We start from the raw sequence: 20307 nt of genomic DNA on the forward strand, positions 1-20307 counted from the left end.
AATGTACACTGAATAAGCTTTTGTATTTAGCCTCTGCACTTGACCTCAGAGGCCCTTGTTGAGCACACCAATGGCTTCTACACTGCTAAATCAAGTGAAAAGTCCATTTTTATATCTTCTGAATCAATTTATTACCTATATTTGACTACCTACTTTTGTAACACTTCCTTCTTCTGGTTTCTGGATACTCCTCTCTTTTCTCTTTTGGTTCTCCTTCTATCTCACTGACTGCTTCTCAATCTCCTTTTTGATGCCTCCTCCTCTCTTCAATCTGGTGTCTCTGGCTCCAGAAAGGCAAATCTTGGGTCATATGCTGTTTCTTGCTATAGAGTTTAAAAAAGTAATTACCTTTCTCTTCTTCTTCTGTTTTCTCTGCAGTGGCATTGGTTTTAATAACACCTACACAAGGAAACAGGTGTCATCACAAGAAAGGCAAATTTCAAACCCACCCAAAGGTGTGACAACATAAATACTAAATCTTACGTAAGTAATCAAAATGTAAATATTTGGCATTTCTTTATGTTTAATGGGTTTTTATTCCTAGAAAGCACATAAGAAAACTAAAACTTTCTAGATATGTTGGCTGACTTCATAGTGATCAGACTATGTCACCTCTGACTTGCTTATCCTATTTTAAAATATACTATTATTTTAGCAAATAGAATCAGACATGAAAAAGAAAATAAAGATATTAAAAATTAAAAGGAAGAGGTAAAATCACTTTTTGTGGATTGTATTTGCAGGATTGTAAGCCTGCAGGACTAAGTATTAACTTAAAAATGACTACAAAATAACATATCTCACTCAGCAAAAGATAAAAAGCTAGGTACAAAATAAATAAATAGAAATCAGTAGCTTTCATAAATACAGAAATATAACTGAAAAGATCCTATTTGTAACAGCAACTAAAAAGATGAAATCCTGCACCCAGAAACAAAATAAAAAATATGCAAGACTTATATGAAGAAATCTTTAAAACATTGATAAAATAATGCAAAGAGTATAGCTAAAATGCCATAGATAAATTAAAGCAGAATTCTAAGATACTCAATTGACCCAAAAGGTCAGGAAAAGAGAAGTAGAGAAACTATGAGAGACAAACAAGTCAAATAGCAAAACTGCTTAACTAAACCCACCATATCAATTTTATTTTATTTTATTTTATTTATTTTATTTTTATTTTTTAAAGATTTTATTTATTTATTCGACAGAGAGAGAGAGAGACAGCCAGCGAGAAAGGGAACACAAGCAGGGGGAGTGGGAGAGGAAGAAGCAGGCTCACAGCGGAGGAGCCTGATGTGGGGCTCGATCCCATAACGCGGGGATCACGCCCTGAGCGAAGGCAGACGCTTAACCGCTGTGCCACCCAGGTGCCCCCCACCATATCAATTTTAACCCACCATTTATATTCAGTGTAAATGGATACAGGAAATAAAAGTCACCCAAATTGGAAAAGAAGAAGTAAAACTCAGTATTTCCAGATGACATATATAAAAAGCCTAAAGATGCCATCAAAATACTGTTAGAACCAATAAATGGATTTATTAGTAAAGTTGCAGGATACGGAAATCGTATCCTGGTGCACTTCTATACACTAATAATGAACTATCAGAAAGAGAAATTAAGAAAACAATCCCGGGGCGCCTGGGTGGTACAGCGGTTAAGCGTCTGCCTTTGGCTCAGGGCGTGATCCCGGCGTTCTGGGATCGAGCCCCACATCAGACTCCTCTGCTATGAGCCTGCTTCTTCTCTCCCACGTCCCCTGCTTGTGTTCCCTCTCTCGCTGGCTGTCTCTATCTCTGTTGAATAAATAAATAAAATCTTTAAAAAAAAAAAAGAAAAGAAAACAATCCCATTTCAATTGCATTAAAAATAATTAAATACCTATAAGTAAATTTAATCAAGGAGGTGAAAGACCTGTATACTAAACACTGTAAGACATTAATGAAAGAAATTGAAGACACAAATAAATAGGAAGGTTTTCCTTACTCATGGATTGGAAGAATACTGTTAAAATGTCTATATACCAAAAGCAATGCAAAGAATCAATGCGAGCCCTATCAAAATTCCAGTGGCATTCTTCACAGAAATAGAACAATTTAAAAATTTGTATGGAACCACAAAAATCCTGAACAGCCAAAGCTATCTCTTTTTCTCCCCCAAAGCAATCTTGAGAAAGAAAAACAAAACTGGAGCATCCCGCTCGCTGATTTCAAACTATATTACAAAGCTATATAATTAAAACAGTATGGTACTTGCATAACAACAGACACACTGACCAAGGAAATAGAGCAGAGAACCCAGAAATAAACCCACACATATACGGTCAACTCATTTATGATAAGGGAGCCAAGAATACACAACAGGGAAAGGACAGTCTCTTCAGTAAATGGTGTTGGGGAAAAATGGACAGCTACACGTAAAAGAACTGGACCACTATCTTAACCACAAACAAACATTAACTCAAAATGGGTTAAAGACTTGAACGTAAGTTCTGAAACCTTCAGAAGGAACCAACCCTACCTACTGACACCTTGATCTCAGACTTCTGGCCTCAAGAACTATGAAACAATAAATTTTGACTGTTTAAATCACTCAGTTCGTGACCTGGCATGGCAGTCCTAGCAAACTAATAGAGAGTAAGAACTGGTTAAATGACAGTCTGGGACAAAAAGGAAGCCTTTCACCTGTTTATACTTTGAGTTTTGAACCCAGATTAACTTTTCAAAAAATTAAATAAAAAATTTAAGGAAACACTATCAAATGAACAGTGGCAGGAGTCAGAGACTAGATAAAATCTGGAAAACTAATGTGTCCTCTTCGATAATGCAACCAAATCTACTGGCTCTCAAATACAGCGCTGTCATTTGGCAAACATTATGCTAAATGAAAGTGCCTTTTCACACCGCAGCTACTACTGCAAAATGGAAGAGCACGCGTACAGCTCGTATCCAGAGTAGTTACCAGTGACTCACCATTGGTATCTGGTTTGACTTTTTCTTCCTTGATTTGCAAATTACTCATCTGAATGGGAATAAAAGGAAACAGAGTTAAGCAGATGACCCAATCAAAGGAAGTCCCTTCAGCAAAGAGAAAGTCTAGCCGCACCTTTTTCAGGGAGTTGTTCTGCTCAAGCAGAATTCCTACAAATTTGGGTGAAGACATCAGTTCACATCTTTAAGAACCTCAAAGCGGGGGGCAGGGATGGACTAAACAGAGCAGATCGGAAAAAAGTTTGACAGCAGTCTCAAACCTCTACTTTTCTTCCAGCTTATGCTCTTTCTAGAACATTTACCTTCATTAAATACCTGTGATAGCCTTTCAATGGCAAACACATAGTTCCCTTCTAGATACAGTAAAGAACAATACTATCTCAGCTTTCTTTTTAGTCCTAAAACCCACAGTGTATCAATGCAACACTTAGCAAATAAAGTCTCCTCCACTATGAGTTAGGTAAAAAAGTTACTTACTATGATGAAAGAATCGACAAATTCCTATTCCTGATTTAGAATATTTCAGAAACTTGAACAAAATGTTTTAATTTATTTTGGCCACTAGTCCTGGTCAATGCAAACCTGTTACTAAGCTGCAAATCAAAGTGCAAGCAGAGCAATAATTTATACATTTGTAATGAAGTCTCCAATCGCATGAGAACTATTTTTCCATGTTCAAGGTATTGTTAAGAGTAAGCGTGTGATACAGAGATGGTATTATAAAGGTATGTTGTCAGGTTCTGAGGAGCACCGCAAATCAAGCGCTAGACCCCAAGCCCTGCCCCCAAAATGATCCCTCAACTGATACAGTCATTCATTATCCTTATGATAACCACCATTATTTCCTGAGGGCATTGAGAAATATTTCCACCTCCATTCCCCCTCCTCTCAACTGACCCTGCTCTTGGTCTTTGGGAGAAGGAAGTTCACCTTCACACAGTGGGGATATTCATCTGATCTCTTTAAAAGCAGGTCTTCCAGAGAAAAATCAGATCCACACACTGCTGGAGATGGACACCTGTTCCCTGAAGGCCAATGGGAAGGTTGGCACATAACAGAGAAGGTATTTTAAACCAGAACTATCCAATGATTATCCTCATTTTTAGGCTAATACACAGGGATCTGCAGAAGCCCACTAATCTTGGGATGGGCTGAAAATGCAAATGAGACAGTCTGGAGTCCCCAATCCAACCAAGTTGATTAGTCTCAAAGTCTGACTGATGAAAAAGAAAACCATAACCAAATTTACTGTATTATAATTTGACAAATACATGTGCTAACAAAAGATGACATGCTTAGAAGCTAGACAGATCTAAGAATTTGTCACCATTTGTTCAGCTGCATTCAAGGGAAAAACTACTGGCAGACAAGTATTCCTGTCTTGAGAGATGTAACTCCACCATGGGAAAGAGGCAGGCCAATCAACTCTCATTCTCCTTCATTCTGTATTCACCTTCAGCGAGGAACCTCTGATTATTAATCATGCCTCTTACAGAAAGCAATGTCCTTGACACTGGACACAGATTTTCGTTGTGATAAAAGCATCCTTCGCCCATCCAAATGAACAGAGTAGCTCCTGAAGGGTGGCTAAGGTTCCATCAGTCCCAGAGTCCCTGATCCATGAAGGGGTGAACTCTTAGGCACTCACACTTCAACAAGGCTTCGAGATCTACCTCTATGCCAACTCTAATTGCAAAAGGGTCAGATTATGTCTCTAAAAGATCCTTAGGGTTGTCTTTGGGTTTTTGTTTTTGGCTGATCAGGGAAAGGGAAAGAATTAAACTGGTGATATGGCCAGAAAGAGGCAGAAAAGGAGGCCATTTGTGTTGGAAGAGATGACAGTGACAAGTGAAATGGCATCAGGTCCTTTCTACTAATTCAAACTCTCAGAGTCTTTTATCAGGGTTCCTAAAACTGCATCCAAACAAAACTCCCCGACATACCTCTCCTTCCCCTCCAAACCCGTTTTTGCGAAGGATGTGAAGGTACATCCTTGTCCACATAAGCTTAAACCAAAAAAAAATCCTCACTGTGTGTAAATACAAGATTTTTATCACTGTGCTTTCTCTGTCCTCTTCTCTGTCATTTTCATTCACTACCTGTACACTTGAGAGCACAGCTGCATGATAACCCAACACCATGGATTATTTTTAAGCTAAGATACACAACTCTACATGGTAAAATAAGAAGGGGGGGGTGGTCTTCCCCAACTATTAGGAAGCAATGTTTTGTTTTGTTTTAAAGATTTTCTTATTTGAGAGAGAGAGAGAGAGTGCTCGTGTGCATGAGCTTGCTCGAGCAGGGGGGAGGGGCAGAGGGGGAGGGAAAGGGAGGGAATCTCAAGCTGACTCGCCCCGCATGCGGAGCCCGACTCGAGGTTAGAGCCCACAACCCGGAGATCATGACCTGAGCCAAAACTAAGAGTCGCACGCCCAACCACCTGAGCCACCCACATGCCCTAGGAAGCAGTGTCTTCACAGATATATTTATATCAGCCTCCTGAGAAGCAGAGTGATTAAAACCAGATTCCAAGTACATTTAGACCTATATTTACAATATTCATAATATCACAGCTAGATTAGAGTCATAGGCTTAAAAAGATTTGAAACCAGTTCTCAGTAACTACCTTTTAGGAAAGATATGGTGCGAAAAAGTGGATTTTAAACCCTACTGTGCCAGAACCTTTGTAACACTCTTTGACTTCTTTGTGGGTAACAGCCAGTTTTATTACTTGCCCTGATTCTTCTCCTGAACTCCAATGCCACATTTCCAAATACAAGATAGGTGCTGTGCAAACAACAGTTAACACAGCTAACAGTTTCCTATCCTTGCCAGCTTGCAAGGTTGGCCCCCTGTCCTGCATCTGGGGACTTGGACCTCAGAAGGGTTCCCATCATTCCTAGAACTGCTGAGGGGTTTGCTATGCCTAAACGGTTTGTAAAAACATGTCATTTATGTTAAACACCTACTTTCCTTCTGCCTGGAATTTTGGTATACGCTAGGCAGAGGATGACTTTGTGACAGTCCCCTCCACCCCCACCCCCATAAGAACCCTGGGAACTGAGTCTCTAATACTTGACAATACTTCACCTGTGCTGTTACAGTTAGCTGCTGCAGGACTTAACTGAGTATGTAAGTCCACTAAGCAAGGACTCTTGGAGGCTGGTGCCTGGCTTCCTCTGGACTCTGCCAGATGCGCCTCTTCCTTTTGCTAATTTTGCTTTGTATCTTTTCATTGTAATAAATGATAGCTGTGAGTAAGTACAATTATATGCTAGGTCCTGTGAGTTCTCCCAGGAAATCACTGAACCTGGACTATTCTTGGGGATTCCCAACATAAGTACTTACCAAGATGTCCTCCTTACCTCAAATTCAGAAGAGCCAAACCTGAACTCACCATCCTCCATATCAAATCTGCCCATCCTCCCACTTCCCTAGTCCTGTTATTAGCATTTTAATAATACCACCTGTGGGATCCTGACTGCAAACAGCAACCTTTGCCTTTTTCCTAAATCCTGCTCTTTATACTGCCACAATTCTCTTGAATCCGTCTCTTCACTGTCACTTCCACCACCCAACAACAAACATATGCCCTCTCTGGGCTAGAAGAACTGACACACTGATTACCTTTCCTTTGGACATCACTTCTTCTAATATTCTCTGTAGTTTGATAAATCTTGCCAGTTCTCAGATCTAATACTGTCCAATATCCTCCTGAAAAATCCCCAAATCGACCAAGTTAAGTTTCTCCTAAGTTTTCAGTTAACGTTGCAAAGTACACTCTATACGGTATTTTCTATAAAGCTACCATTACAACCCATAACATTAGGCTGCAGCAAATATGAGTTGATTCTTGCTCTCTAAACAAGTCCAGTCCCTCTGCGCATTTTCTCTCAAAATGCCATTCACCTCTACCTTAAATGACTCATTCTCTAACATTGATTTGAAATGTAAACTTCTTCACAAGGAATTTCCCTGTTTCCTACTCATAAACGTCCTCTCCCCACTCAGAGAACACTTATCACATTATTCTTACCATTTTCACAGCACTTTCCACATTCTCACCTTCCCATCTAGACTGTAAAGATTCTTCCTATACTCCACTGGATTTAGCCCAGAACATTTGCTTACAATCCTCCCAATGTAATCAAGGATGACTGGAAAAGAAATCTAACTTAGCCATTAAAAAGTTCTATAAGACTTCAGACTACCAAACAAACACAAACTATTAAAATCAATAGTGCATTATCACTAAAGAAACCTAAACTAAGATGTAAGAACAGAAAGCCAGTTTACACTCTAACTACCTTCCAGTTGAATGGATCTTGATTAACCAAAGAACCAGTAAATGAAATTAAACGTCACTTCAAACATCAACGGAAAAATGTAGGGCCTCCCACCGACATCTGCAGTAGACTGAAACACTAAATCTAAACCTGAATCTGTTATTTCTCAAAGAGCTACAAACTGCCAATCATGTTTAGCACAGAATCACTCGAAAACAGACAAGAGAATCATCATCTAAATTTCCCTACAACCCTCCCGAGAAGGAGGTGCAACAGAAAAAAACATACAAAGAGGGAACAAATTTGCTACAGGGCAAAAAAGTCTTTAATTGGCCCAGATGAACAGAACAAGGCTGACGTTGGTCTCTTTCGCCCCAGGCGCAAATCGGGGCTACGTGATTCCCGGCGGCAAACTCTAGGGAGATGTGGGCCACAAGCCTGCCCAACCCGAGTAGCTCCCCAGACTCGTATCAGGGTCCGTTCAGGCCCCTGCTACGTTCGCCCCGCGGGAGCTCAAGCCACTGACCGACTTGACAGCCGCTTCCTGCTCGTCCACTGCCAGGGCCCACGAGTCGGTGGCCATGATCCAGCGGGAAGGGAGGCCGACTTGCGAAAAAATTCACCGCACGCGCGCCAACACCTGCCCTGAGTCCGCTGCCTCCCCGAGAACCTCCCCCACCCGGACAGGAAGCGGAGGTGCCAGCAGTGACGTCAGTTCCCGCCCGGCGCAAGGCGTCACTATTCCGCGCCGCGCCGAGGATGCGCGGCGGCGTCGCATCTTTTGGTCGTGCGCCGAAGCGCTTCTATTTCGGACTTACCCCGGATCCTCTTACCACGGATCTTCTTCGTCGCGCGTTGATCTCCCCAAGCTCTGCAAAGTCAAACTCTTAGTCCTCACTTTATTGCCTGACTTCACGCTGAAGTAACCCATGTTTTATTTTAAGCCTGTCACGTGTCTCTGTGAGTTCTAAAGACTTACGAAAAGGTAAGTCCCATGAGAATGCTATAGATGGCCGGTTTCTGCTGTTAAGAACGCGGTAGCACGTGTGACAACAAAAATCGAAACGAAGAGCCCTTAGACCCCCGTAATTCTCCTACTCCGAAGAATACAAACAACAACGTTTTATTTTTCTTTTGGGTCCTTCCAGTCTTCGTCCATATGCATCAAAGCACGGGTGTTTTACATAGACCTAAACAACGTACACATACAATTTTAAATTTGACCTTTTTATTATATGCCTAAGTACTTTTTCATGTTATAATGATCGATTTCATGGCATTATAATAGTCCATCAAACTCATATCACATAAATTACCTAACTCCCCTACCTCTTTCAACCTTGGGGATATGGGTTGTTTCCAATGTTTTATCATTAGTGCTTAGTGAGTATCTCTAGACCAGCAAAAATCATCATGTTTGCTTTCGGTTCGCTTTCTGTCTCGCCTCCCACCCCAGAATATGAACTCTTCAAGCAAGAGCAAAAATTTTATCTGCTTTAGTCACAGCTAATTTGTGAACCTAGAAAAATTCATGACACATAGTAGTCTCTCGATAAGTATTTTTTAATGCGTGGATGAATAGATTAATAGAGATTTTTGTTTTGGCTTCAAAGTGGGCTGGGGGAGGAAATATGGTTTTGAGAAACTGGGGAGGGAAATGCACAAGACCGCCAACTTCTGAGACATAGCCCACCACGAGGGCAAATTTCAGTGATAGTGGAGCAGAGAGTAAGTAGGAAGGAGAAAGTAAAGCAAGTGAGACACCTGATCTGGAGAGCCTAGTTAGTACATACCGTGTTACGCAGTTTGAGCTTATCTTTTTTTTTTTTAAGATTTTTTTTTTTAATTTATTAGAGAGTGAGCATGAGTGGGGTAGGAGCAGAGGGAGAGGGAGAAGTAGACTCCCCACCAAGCAGGTAGTCTGATGCAGGGCTCTATCCCGGGACCCTGGGATCATGACCTTAGCCAAAGGCAGACACTAAATGGACGGAGCCACCGAGGTGCCTGGGCTTATCTTAAGAAAAATGGAAAGTGTGTATGGGGGCATGGGATGGTTTTAAGTTGGAGGGTGGGATCATCACTCAAATGTTAGAAAGATCACACTGGCTGCTGTGTGACAAATGAACTGGAGGAGGCAGGAGCAACCACTAGGAAGCTAATGCAGACCAATGACAATGGTGATCTAGACCAGGGTGAATTTAAGAAACATCAGATTGAACCATATGAAAGTGCCACTTTTGTAGGTCAGCAGCTATCAAACAGTCCCATTTCCATTGGTTCAACCCGATAGAAGGTAGTGGATTAAAAACAGCCACAGATACTTCAAGCTCTTCCCATGAGAACATATTTATTTCCCCACCATCTCTGCACTGGCCTTGTCATTTGCTTTGCTTAAAAGAATGTGACAAAAGTGCACTGCAGAGGGGTGCCTGGGTGGCTCAGTCGGTTAAGCGTCTGCCATTGGCTCAGGTCATCCCAGGGTCCTGGGATCAAGTCCTGCATTGGGCTCTCTGCTCAGCAGGGAGCCTGCTTCTCCCTCTCCCTCTCCCTGCTGCTCCCCCTGCTTGTGTGCTCTCTGTCAAATAAAGTATTAAAAAAAAAAAGTGCACTGGGGAATTCTGAGGCAAAGCTTCAAGAGAACTTAGAAGTTCTGCTCTCCCCCCTTGAAACCCAGAGACCATCTACCATGTTATGAAGATGAAAGACAATGTGGAGGGGCCAGACTGTCTCAGCTGATCCCACACACCAGCCAGGGAGAGAGTCAGCCTGGGAGAGACCAGCAGAGCCACCCAGACTAAGTTGTTTTGAGCATTGTTTTGGGATGATGTGTTACACAGCAACAGATAAAAAATACAAAAAGACTTGGCGATTATTGGTTAGGGGCAGGAAGTTCCTGATGAATCCAGATTTCTGGCTTGAGCAACAGACAATTGTACTGCCATTTTGTGAGATAAAGTTAAAGCCAAGAGCAGAGCATGAGTTTTTGGAGTGGTGGTGTTTGGTTGGTAGTACAAGATGATGGGTTCAGTTTTGGATACGTTGAGTACAGGATTCCTTGAAGATATCGCAAGTGCACGTATCACGTGGGCAGTTTTCTACAACCCTGGAGCTCAGAAACTGGGTCTTCGTATAGATTTTGGAGTTGCCAGCAGAAAGCAAGCCAGAGGAATGAACAAGATTGCCCACAGTAGAGAAAGAGGAAGAAATGCCCCAAAACAGAGGTATGAGGAGCACTCACATTGAAGAGGTAAATAAAAAAGCCTACCAATGGGACAGAGAAGTGGCCAGAACAAAGGAAGACCAGTGAGTGTGGTGTGTCAGTCATGAGAAGAGTGATTAGAGGAATAGACTGTTACAGTAATAAATGCTGTTGAGGAGTCAAATATAATAAAAAGTGTTTTTTAGGGGCGCCTGGGTGGCGCATTTGGTTGAGCGTCCAACTCTTGGTTTCAGTTCAGGTCGTGATCTCAGGGTTGTGGATCAAGCCCTATGTTGGGCTCTGCACTTAGTGGGAAGTCTGCTTCTTTCTCTCTCCCTCTCCTCCTTGGGTATAGTTTTAGTTTTGCAAAATCCAAAAGAATTATGGAAATGGATGGTGGTGATGGTGGTTGTAAGTTATGTTTTTAATACACTGTACACCTGAAAATGGTTAAGATGGTAAATTTTATTATGTGTATTTTACCACTACTACACACACATGGAAAAATTGAACCAGCTACTGAGGTGGCAGAGGTTGAAAATATGAGAGGAAGTAGATGGAGCGAGTCTAAACAGCCACAGGACAGGGAATTTGATGCACTGGTAGAGAAATTTAGACAATATGGACTTCTCCCATTAACAAGAGGGAGAGGGAAGGATAAGTGTGCTTGGAAAGGTCCGGTGGCAGAAAGCTGAGGGGTTTCCTTGTGTTGATTGTTTACTCCGAGTATGGAGATAATGGAGTTGGAAGTTTGAGGTAAATGAAAGTCTTAAAATGGTCACTGGACAAAGTGGAAGAGTTAACCTGAAAGGACTAATGAGGGGCATCTGGGTGGCTTAGTTGGTTAAGCGTCTAACTCTTGGCTGTCAGCTCAGGTTTTGATCTCAGGGCTGGGAGTTCAAGCCCTCTGTTTGTGCAGTTGTCCCCTCCATGGGCATTAAATACGAAATCAGATGAATGGAACAATATTTGTCCCTCTAGCATAACCTTGTTTTAGAAATTAAAGCAGTGCCAAAACACTCGGACCTATTCTGTTGTTAAACCTGGATTCAATTGGCATTGGTTTATCAGGACATTTCTTGTGTAAATTTAGCAGCTCTTGGTCTCAGAGGAACACAGACCAGAGGACAATACACCTAGCACACTTGACCACACGCTTGAGCAGGACTGACTTGTGTTCTTTCACATCTAAGCATAGGGATGTGTGCTCTCAGGGATAAGCTAACCTGAGACTACTTGGCTTTTCTCCAATTGGAGAATTCCAAGGATGGTGGAAGCAGATGGATAAAGATAGAACAGTATGGTTGTTAAGACTCAAGTAGTGTGTACTGGTACTTCCAGGAGAGTTCCATTTAAACACTGCCCCTCCCCCCCACCTTCTTAAGGGAGCTGACTGTAGCCCTGGGCTGTAGATCTGCATGAACAAAAGATCTGCCTTCATGCCTGAGAGAGAGATGGCTAAAATGGAAACGAGAATGATCTCACCTGAGCCACTGACACCCAAACAGTCACTGATCTCGGACCACATCTAATATTTTCCTCCACCTACTCCTGTCCCTAGTCTTACAATTGGAACTACTATGGAGCCCCGTGCTCAGATGAATACTCACACCAGATTGGTTTCTAAGCCAAGGCAGAAGCATCTAGCAACGGGCTGGAGAACGAAAGGGCATAAGATGAGTGTGACAAATACCCTCCAAGTCTCCACTTGGCTTGACTTCCGACAAGGTGTTTGAAGCTATTCTGGGAAAGCCTCACCTCCATTGTGTCATTTTTAGAAGATGTTGCAATGTGATTCAATCAACAGAATAAAGAACAATTATTCTCAAGCAGAAAAGGCCAAGTCAGGTAAAACTGCAGAGTTCCTAAGAACCTAACATCTGTGTCTAGGACCAGAGAAACCTGAAGACCCCTGAAATCTACAAGATGTTGAAGAGGGGCCAAGTCCCTGCTTGCAGAGGTGACAGGCCTGAAATCATACATGCTGTGTATGAGACTCAACCCTGATGTATATGTTCTTTCCAAACCTTCCCTTTGGGTTTCTCCCCAGAATTATTTTGTACAATCGATCTTTTAGAGCCACAAATCCTTTTTGGAATAACAAGTAGGTGTAAAAGCCCATCATTTTTCCTGTGTTATTCCTCCAGTCCACTTCTTTTGTGCTTTCAGCACAACCAGTGACACCTTGGCATTTGCTGTGTGATGGGACTGATGCGATCATCTTCAAACTTTTCTCAGATGCCTGCCTTTTCCAGCTACAGTATATCCTACATAGGATATACTGCTAGGCCACCCCCCACCTCCCCCAAAAAACCAATTTGATCAGTTCCTTTCTGTGATTTAACAGTCTGTGTCCATTCACTAATAAATCCAAACACTCTTCAATCAAATTTTTGTTCTGTACCTAACAAGACTTTTCTCTGTCCACATGGCGAAGCTGCTGTCCTCACTGCCCTTCCAGTTTGCCAGGTTTATCCTGGGGAAGCTATTTTAGTTTTAATATTACTTTCCACTGCCTAGAGCACTCTTGTTGTCACTTTTCTCCCAGAAGCAAACACCACTCCTTTATGAAATCTCAAGCCTCAGAAATCCTCACCTTCTGAATACCAGTGACACTGAATGAAACTGCCTTCATGTTAAATAATAAACAAGGTTAAACAAAGGGAGAAGACCTGCTTCCAAGGCCTATTTGTATTTCTTTCCTAGGACTAGAAAAGTAGAATGTAAGGACTTTGTCTTTACTGGCATCTACCTTCTTTCTAATTAGGGTAGCTAGTGTTCTCTGGTTTACCAGCAGGAAAGAAGGAATGTAAGGAGCCCTCTTCTGGCAATTGAGTAGGGCCGTTGGCCTACAGAGACATCGCAACTGTTCATGCTGGAGCAGTGTCAGCTCTGAAATGGAACAGCAGTATCAAGTGATGACTAGCCTCCGGAATCATCAGTGTCTCCACTTAGGTATAATCACTAATATCAGCAACCCAAAACATGCTGTTTTTTTATACTCACTAATGGTGTCCTAGTAACATACACACTTCATAATTAAATTCAGTTAACATCAATAACAAATACATCAACAATTGACTAGTTCTTGAGCACACAGCCATTCAATGACACTCCAAAAAACCCCAATAAAATCAAATGTTTATGGATAGTGAACATATCCAGAATCTTCCAGTGGACCAAAAATCTCCTTTACCAAGTGAGTCTCTCTCTGTTCTAGGACAGTTTATTATTCCATACATGGGAACTTACTAAAAAGAGTAAAACTCTGGGGACTGAAGCTAACCAAGGGCTCAATACATTTTCAATACATCACTGATGTCTAGAGACAGCACACAGTCACAGAGGTAGCTGTGGACCACTGAGCCTTGGGAGCCAAGCTCTGGCAGGAATGAATATAGATTGTGAAGAAATATGGACTGTAGTGATACTGGGGTGACATTAGAGAGCCATCCCTAACAGTGGGTCTTACCTTTTTAAAAGACACTCCTAACTTTAGGAGTCTTTCCCCAGGAAAATGCATTTAAACTCAAAATACGGTATACACTTCACAGACTCCATGAAACCCATCTAAGTGAATTCTTAGAGGAATCCAAGCCCCCAGATTCAGAACTGCTGATCTAGATTTCTACCAGATACCTATTTACTCCTATTATTGAAAAGTCTGAAGCCTGTCCCTTCCCATATCCCTGCTTAGATTTAGGGCTACACATTAGACAGGTTATACATGTTGTGAGAAGGGGGGAATGCAGCTTGCAGCCTTGTGAGGAGTCAGTACTCCTTTAATTATTGCCTTTGTTTTAGTTATTTTAGGGTTGGTCCACAGCACTGCAGGGGGTGGGAGACAAAAATTTCTTCTCTTCTTACAAGACTCCCAAGGTGGGTAAGAGTTGGCCAGAAGCAGAGAAGACTCTACAGTCAAATGCCCATTGGGCAAATGTGGCAGGATTGGCGGTCTGTTGGTCTCTGCGGTATCTATAATGTCAGATTGAGGAAACCACCTGGAGGCTGGCATTGGCTCCTTCCCTTCCCAGGAAACAGATCTGGCCCTAAAACACGGAAACACTTAAAAGGATAGTCTGGGATTGAAACATGCCCATCACAGAAAATCCCTCTTCCAGGCCTGGGCCTACCCATTCTGTATCAAGGTCAAAGAGCTGGAGACGACTCCTTGTGGCTAGGATTTCGGTTTCATCTCATCCTTTCTCTGTAACTCTGGATACCGTCAGCCTTGGCCAGGTATGAGGAAGCGTCCATTACTAATATTTCCTCTGACTATTCTGCACAAAGATGCCCAGTAAGGAGGGAGCCAAGTACGTGGCAGTTACTCCTGCCCTGCACAGGTGAACGGCCATAGACCTTCTACTCCCTTATTGCACTCTTTGTATTCCAAGAACTGTGAACACAGATGTTCGGAATCACTTTACAACCAAGACACCAAATATCTGAAATCATACCCCAGCTCTGATAAATCTTGCCTTCTGGGATCTGGAGATAAAGGAAGTATTAGTGACTACTGCTGATCACTTCTGGAGCTGCCTTGAGGGTGGCCATGAGTGACCTGAAGCCACATGTCACTGAAGATCCAAACCTTAGATCACTTTTTATTTGCTCAGGGCACCTAGGGAGTCAAGGTGATATTAGGGATTATAAAAAAGATGCTGCAAAAGCCTGTGAGCCCAGGTTGTGCGGCAAGCTAGGGCCACCACTAACTCTCCACGATGACTTGTCCATAGGCCTTGCTCAAGCACAGGCGAGGGACCCACTGGTAATGAGATATGCACCATACACAGACTGCACCTGCTGATGAGAACCAGCAGGTTGTAGTCCTGCAACACAAACCTGCGTACACCAGAAGTCCCAGGGTGGCATTTTGGTCCATGCTTAGCAAATCCCTTCCTGCTGTGGGCATCAGGACAGGGAGCTGACAACACTCAGACGAGCTGTCCCACCACAAATCCAAAGCACCAGTTCACAGGCCTCATGCCATACTCCAAACATGATGGCTGGCTTACACACCTGTCCTACTAGGGCCTCTCTCTGTGTCCCTCTTCACCTCTATTCTGTATGGAGGCTGATCTGAACACTCCTGGCCAGAAAATAAGCAGGGGCTGCCACAAGGATCTCGAGCAAGTGATTAGCCACACCATCTAGATGGGGAAAGAGCTGGCCAAAAAAAAGACGGAACTTCCAAAAGGTAAATTTCTGTGTATTCACGCCTAATCTTCAGAAGTTGTGTAAACAATTTTTTTCTACCTTCCCCCATCATTTGCACAATTTTTGTCTAGTCCAAACGTAATTTAAAATGAGGTAGGTAGTTTCTCTCTCCTCTGCCTTTGTCTTTGTGGTGACTGTCGAGGCCTGTGCCGTGGAAGCACTGGTCTCCTGTGCAGGCGGAGTGCCAGAGGTGGGCACTGGTGACTGGTGGAGTGTCTCAGTTGGCTATTTTCTCAATCTCGTCCAAATCATCCGTGTCCAGTCTTTCTATTTTCTTATCTGGGGAGAAAGATGAGAATTCAGAGAGAAATCAATGTGGGGCTACCATGGAGACACACACCTAGGGAAGGGACAGCACGTCAGGGAGAGAGGAAACACACAGGGTTCTGCCTGGCCTAGGAACGGGGCCGTGCCTCTGGCCACAGCGATCTTTCACTTGACCCCAAAGACTCCCAGTGCCTGAGCAAGGGACACAGCCCTAGGCCCCTCAGCCTGGCCAGGGTGGCGGCACTGTCATTTGAGTCCCTGGCCCTGAAAACTCGCCAGGTGTGCTCTTTGAGAACTTCCATTCTGTAGGAAAGGAGGGGACTGTGCAGGGACAAAGGCCTCTCTCGGGGCCACGGGAGAACCTACCCTTCCCCCCTCCCTTGGACTTCCCGTAGAAGGAAAGGGCCCTGGCGGGAGCCAGTCCCAGGCACTCACTAAAATGCTCCTGGATTCTGTTGAGGATGTTCATGCTGTGCTTGCTGTCAACCATGTTCACTGCCAGGCCCCTCTTGCCAAAGCGGCCCGTGCGCCCGATCCGGTGCAGGTAGGTCTCATTGTCTGGGTTCCCGTCCTTGTCCACGGGAAGGTCAAAGTTGATGACGACAGAAACCTGTTCGACATCAATACCTGTGTGAAAGAGAGGTGGAGAGGAGTCAGGACGGGAGACGAAAATCACTGCCAAGCAAGTGAGGCTGACACACACCAGCTTCAGGTGGAAAAAGAGTCTGTGCAGGCCGGCTCTGGGATTCAGGGACAGGGGCACGCAGCAGAACCCGGAGGGAAAAACAGAACTTGGGCAGGTGCTAACAAAATTACGACATCAGTAAGAGAGCCTCTGCTAGACACCAGGGGCTGCAGATGCAGCCAAAACCTCAGTGGGGACCCCAAAGACAACAGGCACCATCCTGAACCAGCGAGATGCTCGTCCATGTCCTTCCACCTCATTGGAGCCCCTGGCTTCTGTGACAGTTCTTATCTGCCGGGGGAATCCAGTCTCTCCCTGAAAAGAATGTCTGCACCAACCCCACATGGACTCCCCCAAACCAGCAGAGCCCTGTACAGGAGGACTTCCCTGGCTACCCGCGGCCTGGCGGACAGACGCATTCTCTGCTCACCGCGGGCACACACGTTGGTGGTCACCAGCACCTTCTCTTTGCCCTCTCGGAAGCGCTCGATGACCGCAGCCCTCTGCTCCACCATCATTTCTCCACTCAGCAGGGCCACCTGGTGGCCTTCTTTCGAGAGCTCTGCTGCCAGCCAGCTAGCTGTTTTGCGGGTCTGGAGTGAACAGAATTGTTTTAAATGAAGATACCTGTTAAAAAAAAAAAACAAAAACAAAAAACCAAAAAAACAAAAACCTGCAAAAAGTGGCTTGTTGCGTTAAAGTACGTGAAGACCTGCTGAGTCAGTCAGCAGGATAGGCTTACCAATTCCACAAATAATTTTAGCCATGTCATTTTTTGGATGAATTACTTAAATCATCTTAGCGTTCAGCTAGGAAGAGTGTGGTGTGAGCCAAAGGTCTTCATTCCCAAATAGTCTGTATTCTTAATGTTTTATAATTATTTCATTGGATGTTATTTGGAGTGCTTCCCAAGTTATCTCTAAGAAGTGGGACCAAAGAAGGTTCAATTCTTCACAGTCTTTCCCTCATAACTCATTATAATCTGAGAATACTCCCTGAGGCAGGTGGACGTGAATCATCATTTCCTTTCCGGCCACACAGGGCACCTGCTCCTGCTCAGCACTGCGGTGGAGCTGGCTGAGAGGGGGAGGGACGCACCCTCCAGTGCAGCTCCTCCCCCGGCAGGCCTGCTGCTGCCACTGCTACTCACATGGCAGAAGATCATGGCCTGAGCAATGGTGATGGCCCCGTAGAGGTTACACAAGGCCTGGAACTTCTCATCTCTGTTATTGCACAGGACGTAATACTGCTTGATGGTGTCCAGTGTCTCCTCCTCGCGCTTCAGTTTGATAATGTTTGGGTCTGGGACCACTTTCTGGGCAAATTTCCATACAGAGTCTTCGAAGGTGGCAGAGAAAAGCAGCATCTGGCAGTTCCTGGGCAGCATCCTGCAAGGGAAGACCCAGGTATGTGGCATGATCCCGAGTCTTTCCCTGGAAGCAACAGAAGGCAGCTGCCCCGCGCTTGCCTGGTCTACGTGCCCAGGAAGGTGGCAAAAGGGGGAAGAGAACAGCGGGGAGGAGGTGAGAGCAGCCGTGGGGCAGGAATGGGGTTGGTGTTAGATCCCCTAAGTCTCCTTCCTCAACCCATGGTCAGTGCCGATGAGGAAATGGCCCATCGAACGAATGCTGCTGAAAGTACTAGAATAAAGAACCTGACAGGAGCAAGAAGAGGTGTTTGAAGTAAAAGAAGATGCTGCAGATCAGGAGGCTGAGAAGTTCCTCTTGGCTCAAGAGTTCCTACCTCTGGATGCGGATGCTCTGATCTTGGTGGCCCTGAGTAGCTATCATCACGTCAGCCTCATCCAGAACAAACACCTTGATCTTCTTGGGGTCAATGAACTTGAGCTTGGAGCACCAGTCCAGAACAGTCCCAGGGGTGCCAATGACAATGTGCTCACTGATCTTCTGACCTCTTTCCACTGTGGAGACAAGATGTTTTCTATGGGTATTTCCATGGTAAAGCCAGCCTTCCTCTCAGAAAACCTAAAGCTATGATGTATTTAATGCAACTGTTTTGATGTTTGCATTAGTATCTTAAGGAAAGGTTATGATATCACTATAGTATTTAATAATGCTGAAAAGACATAGTAAGGCTAGAAATAGTGACAAGATGAAAGCCTCTTCAGTAGTGTTCTTGTCCATTCTTTGTAGTCATCCAGTTCTCTTTCAAGGAGGATCTGTTGTTGTCTTTATTTCTTCTCTGTCAGCATCATTCCCCCAGCCCAGGGTTGCACTTCCTCACAAGCCGACTTTCAGCGCTGTCTCCAGTGCACTCTGCCCCTCAGCTGCCCTGGCATCTACATCAAACAAGTTGGTTACCTTTATGCACCCCTTGCCCAGGTCAGAAAATAGGATACGTCATGAATGGCTTTGGTTTCTCAAAGAAACACAAACTGCCTCTTTTAGACAAAGTGCTTCCCCAGACAAGACCTGGCAGACTGTGGCACGTTCTTGACTGTGTGGGGTTTGAAACTGAGATTTGGCTCTTCATTTGAATAGATGGCACTTACAGATTGAATTTAACTCTTTAATCACAACCTTGACCTGACATACAGAAGCTCCCTCTAATCACTGCCAAAATTTTGCCCAAATGTGAATGTTGAGTCAATTCTTACTTCTGTTAAACAATTACTGCCTCCCACAAAAGTTATTCAGACTGTGGCATCCTAACTTCAACCCAAATTACAAAATTTTAAATGTCGAATGATCATCTTCCACTAAGTTTTATAATCTTAGTACTTTTTAGAAGCAACTTCAAGTTGGTATTAGGACACTGTACGCTCAGTGGATTTCTGTGACTCATAGTTACAGCTGTTAAAAATTCATAGCCAAACTTTCAAAAACACATTTATAAGTTACTTAAATATTGTTAATTTGTTGCAAAACAAACAAAAGCAGGAAAGATGAATAAAGAAAGAATTAAAAAAAAAGCTCCAAACAAAAAACAGACTCTTAAATACAGAGAACAAACGTGTTTGCCAGAGGGGAGGTAGGTGGTGGTTGGGTTAAATAGATAAAGGGGATTATCCTTTATGTTTATTACACTTAATTTGATGAGAACTGAGAAAAATACAGAACTGCTGTATCATTACGTAGCTGAAACTAATAAAACACTCTGTTAATTATAATTCAATTAAAAAGTAAATGCCAGAGTTAATTGTCATAAATATTCTAGAACATTTTTGTTCTTCTACTGACATTAAAAAGAAATTAGGCAATTAAAGAAGTCCAGCATGTGCAGTATTTTATAAGCAATTGGTCTGGTCTGTTTAAAAAGTCAAATGTACTGGGGGGAGGAGAAGGTGGAGGGACTACTCTAGATTTAAAGAAATGTAAGAGATAAAAAAAAAAAAAAAAAAAAAAAGAAATGTAAGAGATAAAACATCAAACGCAGTGCATACACACCAATTTGATCTTGGTTCAAAAACAAAACAGCCATAAAGACTATGGGACTTTGGGACTACTGAGGAAAAATTAAAATGGACTAGATACTAGTCATTAGAGAATCTGCTAATTTTCTTGGTTGTGATAAGGGTTTTGTGGATATGCTGAAGAATGTCCTTATTATGAGATGCATAGGCTTAAGTATTAATTAAAAAAAAAATTTTTTTTTAAGGGACACCTGGGTGGCTCAGTCGGTTAAGCATTTGCCCTTGGC

The 20307-nt window shown here is 43.3% G+C and overlaps 2 protein-coding genes and 1 long non-coding RNA gene across 4 annotated transcripts in view; 1 reads left to right on the forward strand and 2 right to left on the reverse strand.

The window, feature by feature from the left end:
- DDX19A (DEAD-box helicase 19A) overlaps positions 1 to 7963 on the reverse strand; it is a 20871-nt gene extending 12908 nt beyond the window's left edge. The window contains exons 1-3 of the mRNA XM_040633572.1: positions 7806 to 7963; positions 2976 to 3024; positions 349 to 399 (exon numbers count right to left, since the gene is read on the reverse strand). Of these exons, the coding sequence (XP_040489506.1) occupies positions 349 to 399; positions 2976 to 3024; positions 7806 to 7862 (157 nt within the window). The 5' untranslated portion in view covers positions 7863 to 7963. The remainder of the gene's footprint in view (positions 1 to 348; positions 400 to 2975; positions 3025 to 7805) is intronic.
- The window catches only part of LOC103673567 (ATP-dependent RNA helicase DDX19B), a 45578-nt gene that overhangs the window by 12908 nt on the left and 12363 nt on the right, over positions 1 to 20307 (reverse strand). The window contains exons 8-12 of one of the 2 annotated variants that reach the window (XR_005835627.1): positions 18391 to 18568; positions 17798 to 18035; positions 17078 to 17240; positions 16398 to 16589; positions 15735 to 15974 (exon numbers count right to left, since the gene is read on the reverse strand). Coding sequence is in view for 1 of the 2 variants with exons in the window: in XM_008702349.2 (XP_008700571.2) it covers positions 15913 to 15974; positions 16398 to 16589; positions 17078 to 17240; positions 17798 to 18035; positions 18391 to 18568 (833 nt within the window). In the remaining variant the exon portion in view is untranslated. Of the gene's footprint in view, positions 1 to 15671; positions 15975 to 16397; positions 16590 to 17077; positions 17241 to 17797; positions 18036 to 18390; positions 18569 to 20307 lie in introns of those variants that run through there. The other variant, XM_008702349.2, reaches the window with a different exon arrangement.
- LOC103673569 lies at positions 8064 to 13143 on the forward strand. The gene is made up of 2 exons (XR_571424.2): positions 8064 to 8264; positions 11864 to 13143. It is a non-coding gene; the product is annotated as an uncharacterized LOC103673569 (long non-coding RNA).

This window comes from Ursus maritimus, unplaced genomic scaffold (genome assembly GCF_017311325.1).
Source record: "Ursus maritimus isolate PB19 unplaced genomic scaffold, ASM1731132v1 scaffold_19, whole genome shotgun sequence".
Taxonomy (NCBI): Eukaryota; Metazoa; Chordata; class Mammalia; order Carnivora; family Ursidae; genus Ursus; species Ursus maritimus.